At 44.7% G+C, this 15,866-nt stretch overlaps 1 protein-coding gene across 2 annotated transcripts in view; it reads right to left on the bottom strand.

Moving 5' to 3' along the window:
• AMPD3 (adenosine monophosphate deaminase 3) overlaps nt 1–15,866 on the bottom strand; it is a 44,718-nt gene that overhangs the window by 12,152 nt on the left and 16,700 nt on the right. For both annotated transcript variants that reach the window (XM_072118845.1, XM_072118844.1), the window contains exons 3-7: nt 11,440–11,656; nt 9,559–9,724; nt 8,869–9,085; nt 4,636–4,765; nt 436–630 (exon numbers count right to left, since the gene is read on the bottom strand). In XM_072118845.1, the coding sequence (XP_071974946.1) occupies nt 436–630; nt 4,636–4,765; nt 8,869–9,085; nt 9,559–9,724; nt 11,440–11,656 (925 nt within the window). The remainder of the gene's footprint in view (nt 1–435; nt 631–4,635; nt 4,766–8,868; nt 9,086–9,558; nt 9,725–11,439; nt 11,657–15,866) is intronic.

Raw genomic sequence — 15,866 nt, 5'->3', positions numbered from 1 at the left:
CTATAACATGCTGCCAGCAGATAGGACACTATGTACAATCTGCTCAGCTCCTCGTGCTCTTTAATATACTGCCTGCAGATAGGACACTATGTACAATCTGCTTAGCTCCTCATGCTCTTTAATGTGCTGCCTGCAGATAGGACACTATGTACAATCTGCTCAGCTCCTCCTGCTCTATAACATGCTGCTTGCAGATAGGACACTATGTACAATCTGCTCAGCGCCTGCTGCTCTATAACATGCTGCCTGCAGATAGGACACTATGTACAATCTGCTCAGCTCCTCCTGCTCTATAACATGCTGCCTGCAGATAGGAGACTATGTACAATCTGCTCAGCTCATCCTGCTCTATAACATGCTGCCTGCAGATAGGACACTATGTATAATATGCTCAGCTTCTTCTGCTCTATAACATGCTGCCTCCTTCTTTCTTACCGCATGAACATCTAGGGAGTCTACAGTCAGGTCATAGGGATCCATGTGGAGACTCTCGAATAGTTCCTTCAGAGTCATCTTCTTTCCATTCTTCTCGGCCACCACCCTGTCTGGTTCTGTCCGGTACGTGTGTTTGATGAAGCGGAGCAAATGTTTCTGGTTCATACAGGCTGCAGCATGAATGTGAGTGTCCACCTAAACACAGAAAACCTGATGATCAGTTGTCCTCTTCATCTTATGAGCGTCCATCAGAAGCAAATGACTCAAGCAAGAATCAGCAGAAGGTTCAGTCATCCATGGACCTACCATGCAAAGTACAAAGCTCCTTCAGTGACTGCACCCATGATCATCTCAAGTGATTAATAGCCACACCACCCAGAGTGTAAGATCCTTAGATACCCCCAGATGAGGTCATGTGACCTACCCTTTAAGACTATTCTACTAACAATCATAACAAAGTATCAATCACCATCCAACCTAATTGTATAATGAACCCAATGACTAATATAGACACCCAACTAAACTGTAGGACTTTTCACTCCACCATCAGAACAAAGTATCAATGACTAGTATCAATGACAAGATGTAGGACTTTTCTACTGACCATCACAACAAAGTACCCAAAACTAGAACATATCTAGCAACCAGAGCAACAAAGTATGAATTTCACCAAAATGTATGATTGATACTTATCAATGACCACCCAGCTAACATGAAGGACTTATCAAACGACCAACAAAGTGTCAACTATCTTCCAAACAATTTGTAGGACTTACCTAATAATCAGGTCTACAGCGTCAGGGATCACCCAACTGAACCACCTGACCGGGCTAACAAAGTACCAAAAACCACCCGAAACCCAACTGTATGACTTATCTGAAATATCGTCCATTAACCATCCAACCGAACCACCTGACCACTCTGATGACCATCTTAACCAAATACAAAGACTACCCAAAGCAAACTGATGACCACCTTGACAAAGTGTCAACTCAAAGCAACTACCTCACCAATCTAATAACCATCTCAAAGCCAAACCAAACTGTACGACTTGTCTAATGACCACCAAACCAAACTACCAGTCTGGTCTAGTGACCATCTTAACATAATACTGAAGGTAACCCAAAAAGTATGATGTTCTAAACCATCAATAAAATATCAATGACCTCCAACTTTAGACTTCTTCATCCATCTGGTGACCATCCAACTAAACCAGTATCTCCAATCAATGTCCATCAAGCCAAATTATTAATTTAGAGGACTCTCTAGGTAGATCTCCACAGACATCTCTAGGTAGATCTCCACAGACATCTCTAGGTAGATCTCCACAGACATCTCTAGGTAGATCTCCACAGACATCTCTAGGTAGATCTCCATACACATCTCTAGGTAGATCTCCATACACATCTCTAGGTAGATCTCCATACACATCTCTAGGTAGATCTCCATACACATCTCTAGGTAGATCTCCATACACATCTCTAGGTAGATCTCCATACACATCTCTAGGTAGATCTCCATACACATCTCTAGGTAGATCTCCATACACATCTCTAGGTAGATCTCCATACACATCTCTAGGTAGATCTCCATACACATCTCTAGGTAGATCTCCATACACATCTCTAGGTAGATCTCCATAGACATCTCTAGGTAGGTCTCCATAGACATCTCTAGGTAGGTCTCCATACACATCTCTAGGTAGATCTCCACACACATCTCTAGGTAGATCTCCACACACATCTCTAGGTAGATCTCCACACACATCTCTAGGTAGATCTCCATAGACATCTCTAGGTAGATCTCCACACACATCTCTAGGTAGATCTCCATACACATCTCTAGGTAGATCTCCATACACATCTCTAGGTAGATCTCCACACACATCTCTAGGTAGATCTCCACACACATCTCTAGGTAGATCTCCATACACATCTCTAGGTAGATCTCCACACACATCTCTAGGTAGATCTCCACACACATCTCTAGGTAGATCTCCACACACATCTCTAGGTAGATCTCCATACACATCTCTAGGTAGATCTCCATACACATCTCTAGGTAGATCTCCATACACATCTCTAGGTAGATCTCCATACACATCTCTAGGTAGATCTCCACACACATCTCTAGGTAGATCTCCATACACATCTCTAGGTAGATCTCCATACACATCTCTAGGTAGATCTCCATACACATCTCTAGGTAGATCTCCATACACATCTCTAGGTAGATCTCCATAGACATCTCTAGGTAGATCTCCATAGACATATCTAGGTAGATCTCCACAGTCATCTCTAGGTAGATCTCCACACACATCTCTAGGTAGATCTCCATAGACATCTCTAGGTAGATCTCCACACACATCTCTAGGTAGATCTCCATACACATCTCTAGGTAGATCTCCATAGACATCTCTAGGTAGATCTCCATAGACATATCTAGGTAGATCTCCACAGTCATCTCTAGGTAGATCTCCATACACATCTCTAGGTAGATCTCCATACACATCTCTAGGTAGATCTCCACACACATCTCTAGGTAGATCTCCATACACATCTCTAGGTAGATCTCCATACACATCTCTAGGTAGATCTCCACACACATCTCTAGGTAGATCTCCATACACATCTCTAGGTAGATCTCCACACACATCTCTAGGTAGATCTCCACACACATCTCTAGGTAGATCTCCACACACATCTCTAGGTAGATCTCCATACACATCTCTAGGTAGATCTCCATACACATCTCTAGGTAGATCTCCATACACATCTCTAGGTAGATCTCCATACACATCTCTAGGTAGATCTCCACACACATCTCTAGGTAGATCTCCATACACATCTCTAGGTAGATCTCCATAGACATCTCTAGGTAGATCTCCATAGACATATCTAGGTAGATCTCCACACACATCTCTAGGTAGATCTCCATAGACATCTCTAGGTAGATCTCCACACACATCTCTAGGTAGATCTCCATAGACATCTCTAGGTAGATCTCCATAGACATCTCTAGGTAGATCTCCATAGACATCTCTAGGTAGATCTCCATAGACATATCTAGGTAGATCTCCACAGTCATCTCTAGGTAGATCTCCATACACATCTCTAGGTAGATCTCCATACACGTCTCTAGGTAGATCTCCATACACATCTCTAGGTAGATCTCCATACACATCTCTAGGTAGATCTCCATACACATCGCTAGGTAGATCTCCATACACATCTCTAGGTAGATCTCCATACACATCTCTAGGTAGATCTCCATACACATCTCTAGGTAGATCTCCACACACATCTCTAGGTAGATCTCCATACACATCTCTAGGTAGATCTCCATACACATCTCTAGGTAGATCTCCATACACATCTCTAGGTAGATCTCCATACACATCTCTAGGTAGATCTCCATACACATCTCTAGGTAGGTCTCCATAGACATCTCTAGGTAGATCTCCATACACATCTCTAGGTAGATCTCCATAGACATCTCTAGGTAGATCTCCATACACATCTCTAGGTAGATCTCCATACACATCTCTAGGTAGATCTCCATACACATCTCTAGGTAGATCTCCATATACATTAAATAATTGTCACGTCTCACCAAAATCCACCAGTTTAGCCAACTTTTCTCTCATTTGAATGTGGCACCACACACCAACCCAAATGAAATGTTATCCTATCAAAATGCTCTCAAGAAAATATCAAGAACCTCCAAAACCAAAAAGTTTAATCTATGTAAAGACCATCCAACCAACAAAATGTCAACTAGCTTCATGCAGTCTTTTGATGAACAAGAGGAAGATGAATTTATCATGTTCCAAGATGTGATCCTCCTCTTGCTAAGAGAAGACATAGAGGAGAGCGGATCTTGTAGACGTGATGTGCAAAGACACTATGGACAACCTGTTAGAGCTTATGGACATAATGATGAAATTGGGGGTTCCTTTTAATCAGGAACCCCCCTTCTATCAGCCAGAAGGAAGAGTCACTGCACAGAACAGCTCACGATATCTGGTGTCCATGCATTACACGGGCGTCCACCGGCCTCGATGACGTCTCAGTCACCCCGTGGTCCCCCTTGGCAGTGATCGAGTCCGTCACCGGGGAATCTGCTCAACAAAAACTTAGTGACCCTTACAAGAAAGAGCCAGGACACCTTAGAGCAGGTCTTCCGTGCCTATGTGTCTACCTTCCTGACGTTGTAGAAGTCACGGTGGGGGACGCTCTTCAGCTCCTTCAGCTCGGACATCTCGTTCAGCATCTCGTGGAGGTTGAACTTGGATCCCAGAAAGTTGAGCCGGCGGTGACAGTAGGTTTTTCTGTGGGAAAAAACCCCAAGTGTAAAGATAAGGAGGATTTATTTTCTTATTTTTGTAGCACAGATCTGGCAGATGACCATGAAGATGACATCACAGCTATGTCCACTGGTGGTGGCCCCCCGCCCTCCATCTATATCTGTCACCACATCAGACCCTTCGCTATCCCGACTGTAATTTCATCCCTATGTTGCAATAACAACAAGTGACCTTCATGGATCATATAGCGTTAACTCTTTCATGCCTGGCCTCTTTAAGTGCTCTGTGTCACCCACTGCTCGATCATTGTCTATTGAAATCTTAAAGGGGCATTCCCAATTTTTTTTTCTATTGATCTCCAATCCTTGGGGTCGGCCGCCAATGTTTGATCAGTGGAGGTGGTCCAGCTAATCAGCAGGAAGACCGCTATGGATATTGTACTTCTTACCAAGCACAGTGCCGTATACTGTCTAGTGGCTGTTCCTGGTACTGCAGCTCATCCTCATTCATGGTAATTATGTAATGTCACGTATTGAAGTGACATTACTACTATACACCTACTATCTAACCAGAGTCTTAGACTGCTGCCCTCTCCCCCATGCTTAACACTGCAGCTCTGCTCTATAAAGTCACAACAATAAGTGACTACATTGTTTATTGCCATAGTCTTAGGTAGTTTACAACCTACCTACTATCTCTACAGATCCTAAGGCTGCAGCCCTCTCCCTCCTCCATGCTTTACACTGCAGACCTCTCCCCCATGCTTTACACTGCAGACATCTCCCCCATGCTTTACACTGCAGACCTCTCCCCCATGCTTTACACTGCAGACCTCTCCCCCATGCATTATACTGCAGCCCTCTCCCTTCCCCATGCTTTATACTGCAGCCCTCTCCCTCCTCAATGCTTTATACTGCAGCCCTCTCCCTTTCCCATGCTTTATACTGCAGCCCTCTCCCTCCTCAATGCTTTATACTGCAGCCCTCTCCCTTCCCCATGCTTTATACTGCAGCCCTCTCCCTTCCCCATGCTTTATACTGCAGCCATCTCCCTTCCCCATGCTTTATACTGCAGCCATCTCCCTTCCCCATGCTTTATACTGCAGCCATCTCCCTTCCCCATGCTTTATACTGCAGCCCTCTCCCTTCCCCATGCTTTATACTGCAGACCTCTCCCCCATGCTTTACACTGCAGCCCTCTCCCCTGTGCTTTATACTGCAGCCCTCTCCCCCGTGCATTATACTGCAGCCCTCTCCCCCGTGCTTTATACTGCAGCCCTCTCCCCCATGCTTTACACTGCAGCCCTCTCCCCCATGCTTTACAGTGCAGCCCTTTCCCCCAAGCTTTATACAGCAGCCCTCTCCCCCATGCTTTACACTGCAGCCATCTCCCCCATGCTTTACAGTGCAGCCCTTTCCCCCATGCTTTACACTGCAGCCCTCTCCCCCATGCTTTACACTGCAGCCCTCTCCCCCATGCTTTACATTGCAGCTCTCTCCCCCATGCTTTACACTGCAGCCCTCTCCCCCATGCTTTATACTGTAGCCCTCTCCCCCATGCTTTATACTGCAGCCCTCTCCCTCATGCTTTACACTGCAGCCCTCTCCCCCATGCTTTATACTGTAGCCCTCTCCCCCATGCTTTATACTGTAGCCCTCTCCCCCATGCTTTACACTGCAGCCCTCTCCCCCATGCTTTATACTGCAGACCTCTCCCTCATGCTTTACACTGCAGCTCTGCTTGATTAGATACAATCATCACTTTTCCTGGGGATAATAAAGCTTAATGATCTTACAATAGTCTCAGGAATGAGAGTTATTATGTGACTCCTGTTCCCTTACAAGCCTGTGGTATGTAACAGGGACTCATCACCGGCTGGAGATTAATCTCTCTCCTGGGCAGATCCAAACTTTTCCAGGCAGAACCAGATGAACCTGTTCACGAAACCATTAAACTAGGAAAGAAGCTGAATGTGTCATGGAGTCTTGTGCTGGTGACTCCCAGGCTCTGCCCTCCTGATGTCAAGTTACAGGAGGATCTGCCAACTTCTCTCATGTCCCTTCTATGTAACTAAACTAAACAACTAAAACCACATATAAACATACCCTCCCCCAAATCCCTGCACTGCAGACACCAGGGCCAAAAAGTACAGGGATAATACACACAGTGATGTCACAGTGCAGGGGATAATACACACAGTGATGTCACAGTACAGGGGTAATACAGTGATGTCACAGTACAGGGGTAATACACACAGTGATGTCACAGTACAGGGATAATACACACAGTGATGTCACAGTACAGAGATAATACACACAGTGATGTCACAGTACAGGGATAATACACACAGTGATGTCACAGTACAGGGATAATACACACAGTGATGTCACAGTACAGGGATGATACACACAGTGATGTCACAGTACAGGGATAATACACACAGTGATGTCACAGTACAGGGATAATACACACAGTGATGTCACAGTACAGGGATAATACACACAGTGATGTCACAGTACAGGGATAATACACACAGTGATGTCACAGTACAGAGATAATACACACAGTGATGTCACAGTACAGGGGATAATACACACAGTGATGTCACAGTACAGTGATAATACACACAGTGATGTCACAGTACAAGGGATAATACACACAGTGATGTCACAGTACAGGGGATAATACACACAGTGATGTCACAGTACAGGGGATAATACACACAGTGATGTCACAGTACAGGGATAATACACACAGTGATGTCACAGTACGGGGATAATACACACCGTGATGTCACAGTAAAAGGGATAATACACACAGTGATGTCACAGTACAGGGGATAATACACACAGTGATGTCACAGTACAGGGATAATACACACTGTGATGCCACAGTACAGGGATAATACACACAGTGATGTCACAGTACAGGGGATAATACACACAGTGATGTCACAGTACAGGGATAATACACACAGTGATGTCACAGTACAGGGGACAATACACACAGTGATGTCACAGTACAGGGATAATACACACTGTGATGCCACAGTACAGGGATAATACACACAGTGATGTCACAGTACAGGGGATAATACACACAGTGATGTCACAGTACAGGGATAATACACACAATGATGTCACAGTACAGGGATAATACACACAGTGATGTCACAGTACAGGGATAATACACACAGTGATGTCACAGTACATAGATACTACACACAGTGATGTCACAGTACAGGGATAATACACACAGTGATGTCACAGTACAGGGATAATACACACAGTGATGTCACAGTACAGGGATAATACACACAGTGATGTCACAGTACAGGGGATAATACACACAGTGATGTCACAGTACAGGGATAATACACACAGTGATGTCACAGTACAGGGGATAATACACACAGTGATGTCACAGTACAGGGATAATACACACAGTGATGCCACAGTACAGGGGATAATACACACAGTGATGTCACAGTACAGGGGATAATACGCACAGTGATGTCACAGTACAGGGGATAATACACACAGTGATGTCACAGTACAGGGGATAATACACACAGTGATGTCACAGTACAGGGGATAATACACACAGTGATGTCACAGTACGGGGATAATACACACTGTGATGCCACAGTACAGGGATAATACACACAGTGATGTCACAGTACAGGGGATAATACACACAGTGATATCACAGTACGGGGATAATACACACTGTGATGCCACAGTACAGGGATAATACACACAGTGATGTCACAGTACAGGGGATAATACACACAGTGATGTCACAGTACAGGGATAATATACACAGTGATGTCACAGTAAAAGGGATAATACACACAGTGATGTCACAGTACAGGGGATGATACACACAGTGATGTCACAGTACAGGGATAATACACACTGTGATGCCACAGTACAGGGGATAATACACACAGTGATGTCACAGTACAGGGGATAATACACACAGTGATGTCACAGTACAGGGATAATATTAAATATTTGGTGGGTGGTTTGGGCGGCCATGGGCCCCCTAGAAGGCATGGACCTTAGGCTACAGACCAATCCACCTGTATTATAATCCACTACTGCATATAGCAGTTGATTACTTACGTTGGGCCGTCAGCGATAAGAGCCAAGATGTGACTGAGGTCCAGTGTGTAGGTCTCGAGGTCGGGATATGGCAAGCTCCTGGGCTCATTGGCTTCTGCCCTCTCCTTGTTGTCGTAGACATGGGGGATCCCTCCTCTCATCTGCACAATATAATGGAGGTTTGCTGGAACATTTTCTAAATTGTAAAGATCCTCATCACCAGGGGGAGGGTTAAAGACTTTAAAATAAGAATGAAGAAACAAGAGAAGTCATAATTATAATGATATTTCCATCTTGTGCATATAAAAATTCCCAAATATGGAGGTTTGATCATAGATCAATCATAGTCTAAATTGAGTTTCTGGGTGCACTGGGGGAAAGGCTGTAGAAAAAGAAAACAAGTGCACTAGTATACATGACCCCGCCCAGTAGTATACATGACCACACCCACTAGTACACATGACACACCCACTAGTGCGCACGACCCCCACCCACTAGTGCGCACGACCCCACCCACTAGTGCACATGACCCCCGCCCACTAGTGCACATGACCCCCGCCCACTAGTGCACATGACCCCCGCCCACTAGTGCACATGACCCCCGCCCACTAGTGCACCCAGAAGCTTATTTTCTGTAAAATGACCAATTGTAGGGACATTTTTACTGCTTTTGGACCTGAAAAACTCACTTTCATGTGAACCTCCTCATACCTGGAAACACCTCATCCTCCATCTTCCAGCTTTCATCATTCATGGTGCACAGGTACTGAGCAGTGGTCCTGGGGAAGCGGTGATACGCCAGCCGGGAGTATTTCTCCCTTATCAGAAGAGCTTTGGCAAGTCCATTGGCAGCTTGTTCATAATCATCAACCGTGACCTGATGGTGAAGAAGAGGTTTTATGAGGAGCATTTTATTAAGGTTGATAGATTTCGATCCAAAGTAGACATAAGGGCTCATGCATCAGTCATGACACTCAGGCTAAAATCTGTGGCTACAATTTACACACAGGAATTATACATTGCTATCTATAGATGGTCATCAGCCAGATTGGGAAGACCAACCAAGCAGCCATTGTTTCACTCATCCAAAAACAAAGTAGTCAACATAACTAATTTCTTCAACCAACTAACCAAGCAACCAAAACTTTACCAACCAACTCTTCATCCAACCACTAAGCTAAACAAAAAATCTACCAACTCTAAATCCAATTATCAAGCCGAATTATCAACTCTTCTCTCAACCGACTATTCATCCAACCATCAAGCTGAACAATCAACTCTTCACTCAACCTACTCTTCCACCAACCATCAAGCCGAACTATCAACTCTTCACTCAACCAATACTTCATCCAACCATTAAGACTCAAGCAACTCTTCATCCAACCATCAAGCTGAACAATCAACTCTTCACTCAACCTACTCTTCCACCAACCATCAAGCCGAAATATTAACTTTTCACTCAACCAATACTTCATCCAACCAGTAAGCCAATAAACTCTTCACTCAACTTACTCTTCCACCAACCATCAAGCCAAACTATCTACTTTTCACTCAACCAATACTTCATCCAACCAATAAGCCAATAAACTCTTCAATCAACAAACTCTTCCTTTAACCATCAAGCTGAATGAGCAACTGTATAGTCAACCAACTATTGCCTTAACCATTGAGCCATAAAAATCAACTCTTCACTTAACCACCTTGTCATCCTCCCATTTGGCCAATCAGCTTTGAACTCAACCAACCATCAAGACAATCAGCTCTTCATTCAACCATCTATTCATCCAAACATTATGCCAAGCAATCAACTCTTCACTTAAACAACTCTTCGTACACCCATCAAACCATACAGTCAGCTCTTCACTCAACCAACAAGTCATCCAGTCATCAAATCATACAATCATCTCTTTACTCCACCAACTAAGCATCCAACCATCAAACCAATATTTTCCCTCAACCCAATCTTTATCCAACATCAAGCCAAATAGCCAACTCTATACACAATATAGTCTTTAACCAAGTATCTAGCCAACCATTAACTCTTCATTCAAGTAAATACTTAACTAGCTTACCAAATTGTCAGCCAATTAACAGTCCATCCAGTCAAGCAAATCTTCTTCATCCATGCAACTCCTTGGCCTTTACATTAGGAACCTGCCACCAAACTAAGTACTTTTTCAAGAAACTCCTCGGTCCTCACCCAATCAGTTCTTTGACCACCAAACTCTTGGCAAATTTCTCATCTAACTCTTGAATCGATCAGGTCTTATACTAAAGCTGCCCATACATATTAGATAAAAGTCATCTGGACCCACCAATTGCCAGAAGATCAACATACAATCATTTCTGTTCACCAATGGTGAATATTGGGGTAGAGATCAAGGCTTTGCATTCCAAGATGACCCTGAAGGGGAAACTGTTATAAGAAGGGTCCTGCAGATATTTATCGGCTTGTACTATGGAAAGCCGGGTCTGGGTGGCATATCAGTCTCAAAATAAGTTTCCAGTCAAGATCTATCTAAAGATCTACTCTACTCACAAGCAAATCCTAGCCAAAACAATGTACAATTTTAATTTGAGCAATGTCCTTACCCCAGCACAGTAATCTCCACTTATGGTGACTCTCTGGAATTCTGGAACATCATACGGCACTTTTACAGTCTGGGTCGGCCCTCGTAGAACGGGTAGAGGCGGCTGGACTGGGGATACTGGAGATGGAATTGGACTTATGGTGGACGGGGCCATCCAGTCAACAGGTGGCATTTGAAGAGATAAAGATTGGGATCGAATGATCTTGAAACTTTTCTTCCTAATTTCCAGAAAATAAAAATAAAAATGTATCTTATGGTTATTTTTGTTACAGACCAGATGGGACACTTCATGTCTACAGTGACTGAGCATGACCAATGGCAAGGTCTTGTTCAATCTCCATGATGACCTCACCACCATTGGTTTCATCTTCAGTATTGGATCCTCTCGAACGCTCTGATCCATGATGGTCCTGGTGTTGGCCCATAGGGCCATGTCATGCCTCTTTTACACTTGATGTAGGCAGAACATGATGCATCCACTCTTACTCGAAACAATTTAGTTATTTTTAGGTCAACTTTGTAGAAGTGTATCAGATACTGACTGAAACTAAGAGAAATTGTTGGGGATGAGGTATTACGGTAGTATCTGCTCCATTCATCTCAGGGAGCAACAATGGGTCCAGAGGTACCTGGGACCCCATCGGACGGGGGCCTAACTTGCTTATTGGTGGAGGTATCAGTTAAAAGACCACCACAGATCACAAGAACGGGGGGTTCTTGTGATCTGTGGGGGTCTTACCACTAAGACATCCACCAATAAGCAAGTTAGGCCCTATCCTGTGGATACTTGTTTGGGGAGAAAATCTCTTTAAATAGATTTTATGATTGTCCTGAACTAAAGAAATGTCTTTTGGAACTTTGGAGCTAACTTTGGACAGGCTAACCCAGAGCTACATCACTTTTTGACATTATCTCCTTGATTATTGGGGCTGTAACTTTGTTTTTCATTCTGTGTTAGACTCCCCCACGAACATCCTTGAATGTACCCAAGCTCTAAGCCAATACTGAACCCCAGACTAGCTACTTTGAAGGCATCTGGGGTCAACCTCCTTGAGGTTAATAGAGGATGGGGCCCCAGGTTAATTTTATCTGGTGGGTCCAAGGTATCCCAGCCCAACGCTGTTTCTACAGACTTAGGCTACATTCACACTGCCGTTGCCCGCTTGTACCATACCATAGCGGGCAACGGCAGCGCACGGGGAGAGGAGGAGGAGGTGAGCGCAGCTCACCCCCGCCCCTCTCCACAGGAAGTTATGGCGCACGGCGCCGTACTACGGACAAAGATAGGACATGTCCTATCTTTTTCCAGGGTACGGAGTGGTACGGTGCCGCACCCTACCGCTCCCGTAGGGCGCCGTGCGCCCATTGCCGTCTATGGGGGACGTATATCGGCCGTATATAAGTGGCCGTATATACGTCCCCCATACGTCAGTGTGAATGAGCAGTGTGACTTGTCCTATCTTTACCCATAATACGGCGCCGTGCGCCATACATCCCTATGGAGAGGGGCGGGGGTGAGCTGCGCTCACCTCCTCCTCCTCTCCCCATGCACTGCCGTTGCCCGCTACGGTACGGTAAGGGCGGGCAACGGCAGTGTGAATATAGCCTAAATGGTTTATATATTGCCAGTCTAGTGATATAATGTATATAATGTAACACCATTGACAATGTCCATGCCTGTGCAGGTGTCAGTAGTTACTGCCAATCTTGCATTGTATTCACAATGGCGGAGGCACAGACTTACAGACCATTATAGAGCATTACAAATTCTGGATCAACCAGGCTACATCTGTGCTGCAAGAACAATAACAGGACAATTATCTATTGCTATGGAAATCTAAAACGTATCAGATAGTTGACGGCAGAGCACATTGTCATTACCCAGATGAGGCCTTGTTAAACAAATTACAGAATATTGCATTCATTTGGACGTCATGTGACTTCCTGCGATAGGAGGGAGTCCAAGAGACATGGATAAGGATCATTGGTGATTTGTATGTAGATAATGCAGGGGAGACATAAATCATGTATCTCAGTATTCTAGATTATCCATCCTAATTCAGCCTTAATCTATCCCTAATCCAGCCCTAATCCCACCACTTAGAAAAGTAGACAAGATCAACGTAACATAAATCATAACTTTCACGGATGAAGTTTCCTCTTGTATCCTGTGAAGCTGAAGTTTCCGTTGCTCTTGGCCCATCTATCGCCTTGTAATAAGGTTATAATATCCGGACAGATCTAGATCCTGGTGATTACAGCGTGTGGCAGTCTGGGGAATAATTCACGGCATGCCTGACATTCCCGGCTCTGGACATTGTAAGCCTCGTGTGTGTAAAGTTATGGCAGGTTTTCCAACAATGTAATCTAATAGATGACAGGACCTGTGCCTGCAGCCGTGAGGCTCACACAAGTTTACTCAGACGCCATGGAAACTATCAGATCCCAAGAGTGACAAGAAACGGTCGGTGACTTCCCTAGAGAGCACCAAGAAGCTGACCACAAAGAGGAAACATCAGGACAAGGGGTTCACACAATATATTGTAAAATCAAACACATCACAGTTGCTACAAAAGTTACTCAAAATTTTCTCTTGTGCTGCACCTTTTCCCTGGAATTGTCTTTTTTGATTCTTCTGGATATTTAATAGGTCTCACACCCTATAAATATTTCATCCTGTTACAAGCACAAGCCATGACAATCACTATATCATAGTATCATAGTTTATACGCTTGAAAAAAGACACTTGTCCATCAAGTTCAAAAAAAGGATGGGAAGGGATTGGATGAGGAAAGGATTTAGGGGAAACAATTCTATATAACATAACCATCAATGTTATTTAGGTGTAAAAAGGCATCTAGACCCTTCTTGAAGCTCTCTACTATCCCTGCTGTGACCAGAGCCTGAGCTCTGCTATTCCACAGATTGACAGTTCTCATAGTAAAAAAGCCCTGTCGCCTCTGGTGATTAAACCTTGTTTTCTCCAGACGGAGACAGTGCCCCCTCGTCTTTTGATGTGATTTAATCTGAAACAACTTACCACCATATTTTTGTATGGACCATTCATATATTTATATAAATTAATCATGTCCCCTCGTAGTCGTCTCTTTTCCAGACTAAATAAATCGAGTTGATTTAATCTTTCCTCATAACTGAGACCCTCCATACCCCTTATCATTTTTGTGGCTCTACGTGGGAACCCTCTCCAGCTCCAGGGTCTCCTTTTTATGGACCGGTGCCCAGAACTGGACCACATATTCCAGGTGAGGCCGAACCAATGCCTTGTACAGTGGTAATATTACATCCCTATCACGAGAGTCCATACCACTTTATAATGAAGGCTTTTAGTTTCGGAATTTCTCATGTTTCCCCAATTGACACATTGGGGCACATTTACTAAGGGTCCGCAGCCGTGAATCCGTCGGGTTTTTCCCGAATATTTCCGCTTTGCGCTGTATTTCACGGGATTGTGGCGCACGCAATTGATTTTTGCGCCGACTTTCATGCGACAGAAATCCAGGGGCGTGGCCCCAGGCCAACCCGAAGGATTCGGAAAAACCGCGGAATTTAAAAAGCCATTTGTGTCGCAAGATCAAGCACTCACATACACCAGAAAAAAGCAGGTGAACTCCGGCGGACCTCGGCGCAGCAGCGACACCTGGTGGACATCGGGCGCACGACCATAGTGAATCCCGGCAGAACCCGAATCAGCGCCAGAGAACCCGCTGCTGGATCGCGACTGGACCGGGTAAGTAAATGTGCCCCATTGAAACATTGGGGCACATTTACTTACCCAGACCAGTCGCGATCCCGCGGCGCGTTGTCCGTTGAGGATTCGGGTCTTCCGGCATTCACTAAGATTGTGCGCCTGATATCCAGCAGGTGTCGCTGCTGCGCCGAGGTCCGCCGGAGTTCACCTTCTTCCTGGTGCATGTGAGTGCTTGATCTTGCGACACAATTCGTTTTTTAAATTCCGCGTTTTTTCCGAATCCGTTGGGTTGTCCAACGGCCAGGCCCCCGCGATTTCTGTCGCGTGCAAGCCGGCGCCGATGCTCCACAATCCGATCACGTGCGCCAAAAACCCGGGGCAATTCGGCGCAAAACGGAAATATTCGGGAAACCCGAGGAGCTGTATAGAGCCCAGTGTCAGTCTTCTTCTAGCACATAGCAGAAATGTTATTGTATTTCCAAATCTAAATTTGAGTGCAATATGGAGACCAAGTATGATGAATTAGAAGGGGCACCATGATGGGGGCCCCTATAATATCTACACAAGGGCAGGGTTCACATCTGACTTTTGGGGGGGTCATTGTGTTTATCTCAGTTACAGAAGTTTAATCAGTTGGACAACGGTCACCTATAAAGAGGAACTAATATCTTAACAGGCTTTCGTTTTATGTATGCAGATCCAATGCAGATCTATGTAGT

This window comes from Engystomops pustulosus, chromosome 7 (genome assembly GCF_040894005.1).
Source record: "Engystomops pustulosus chromosome 7, aEngPut4.maternal, whole genome shotgun sequence".
In the NCBI taxonomy this organism is placed as follows: domain Eukaryota; kingdom Metazoa; phylum Chordata; class Amphibia; order Anura; family Leptodactylidae; genus Engystomops; species Engystomops pustulosus.
Note: the sequence above shows the minus strand (reverse complement) of the source record. Positions and strands in the feature narration are given on the sequence as shown.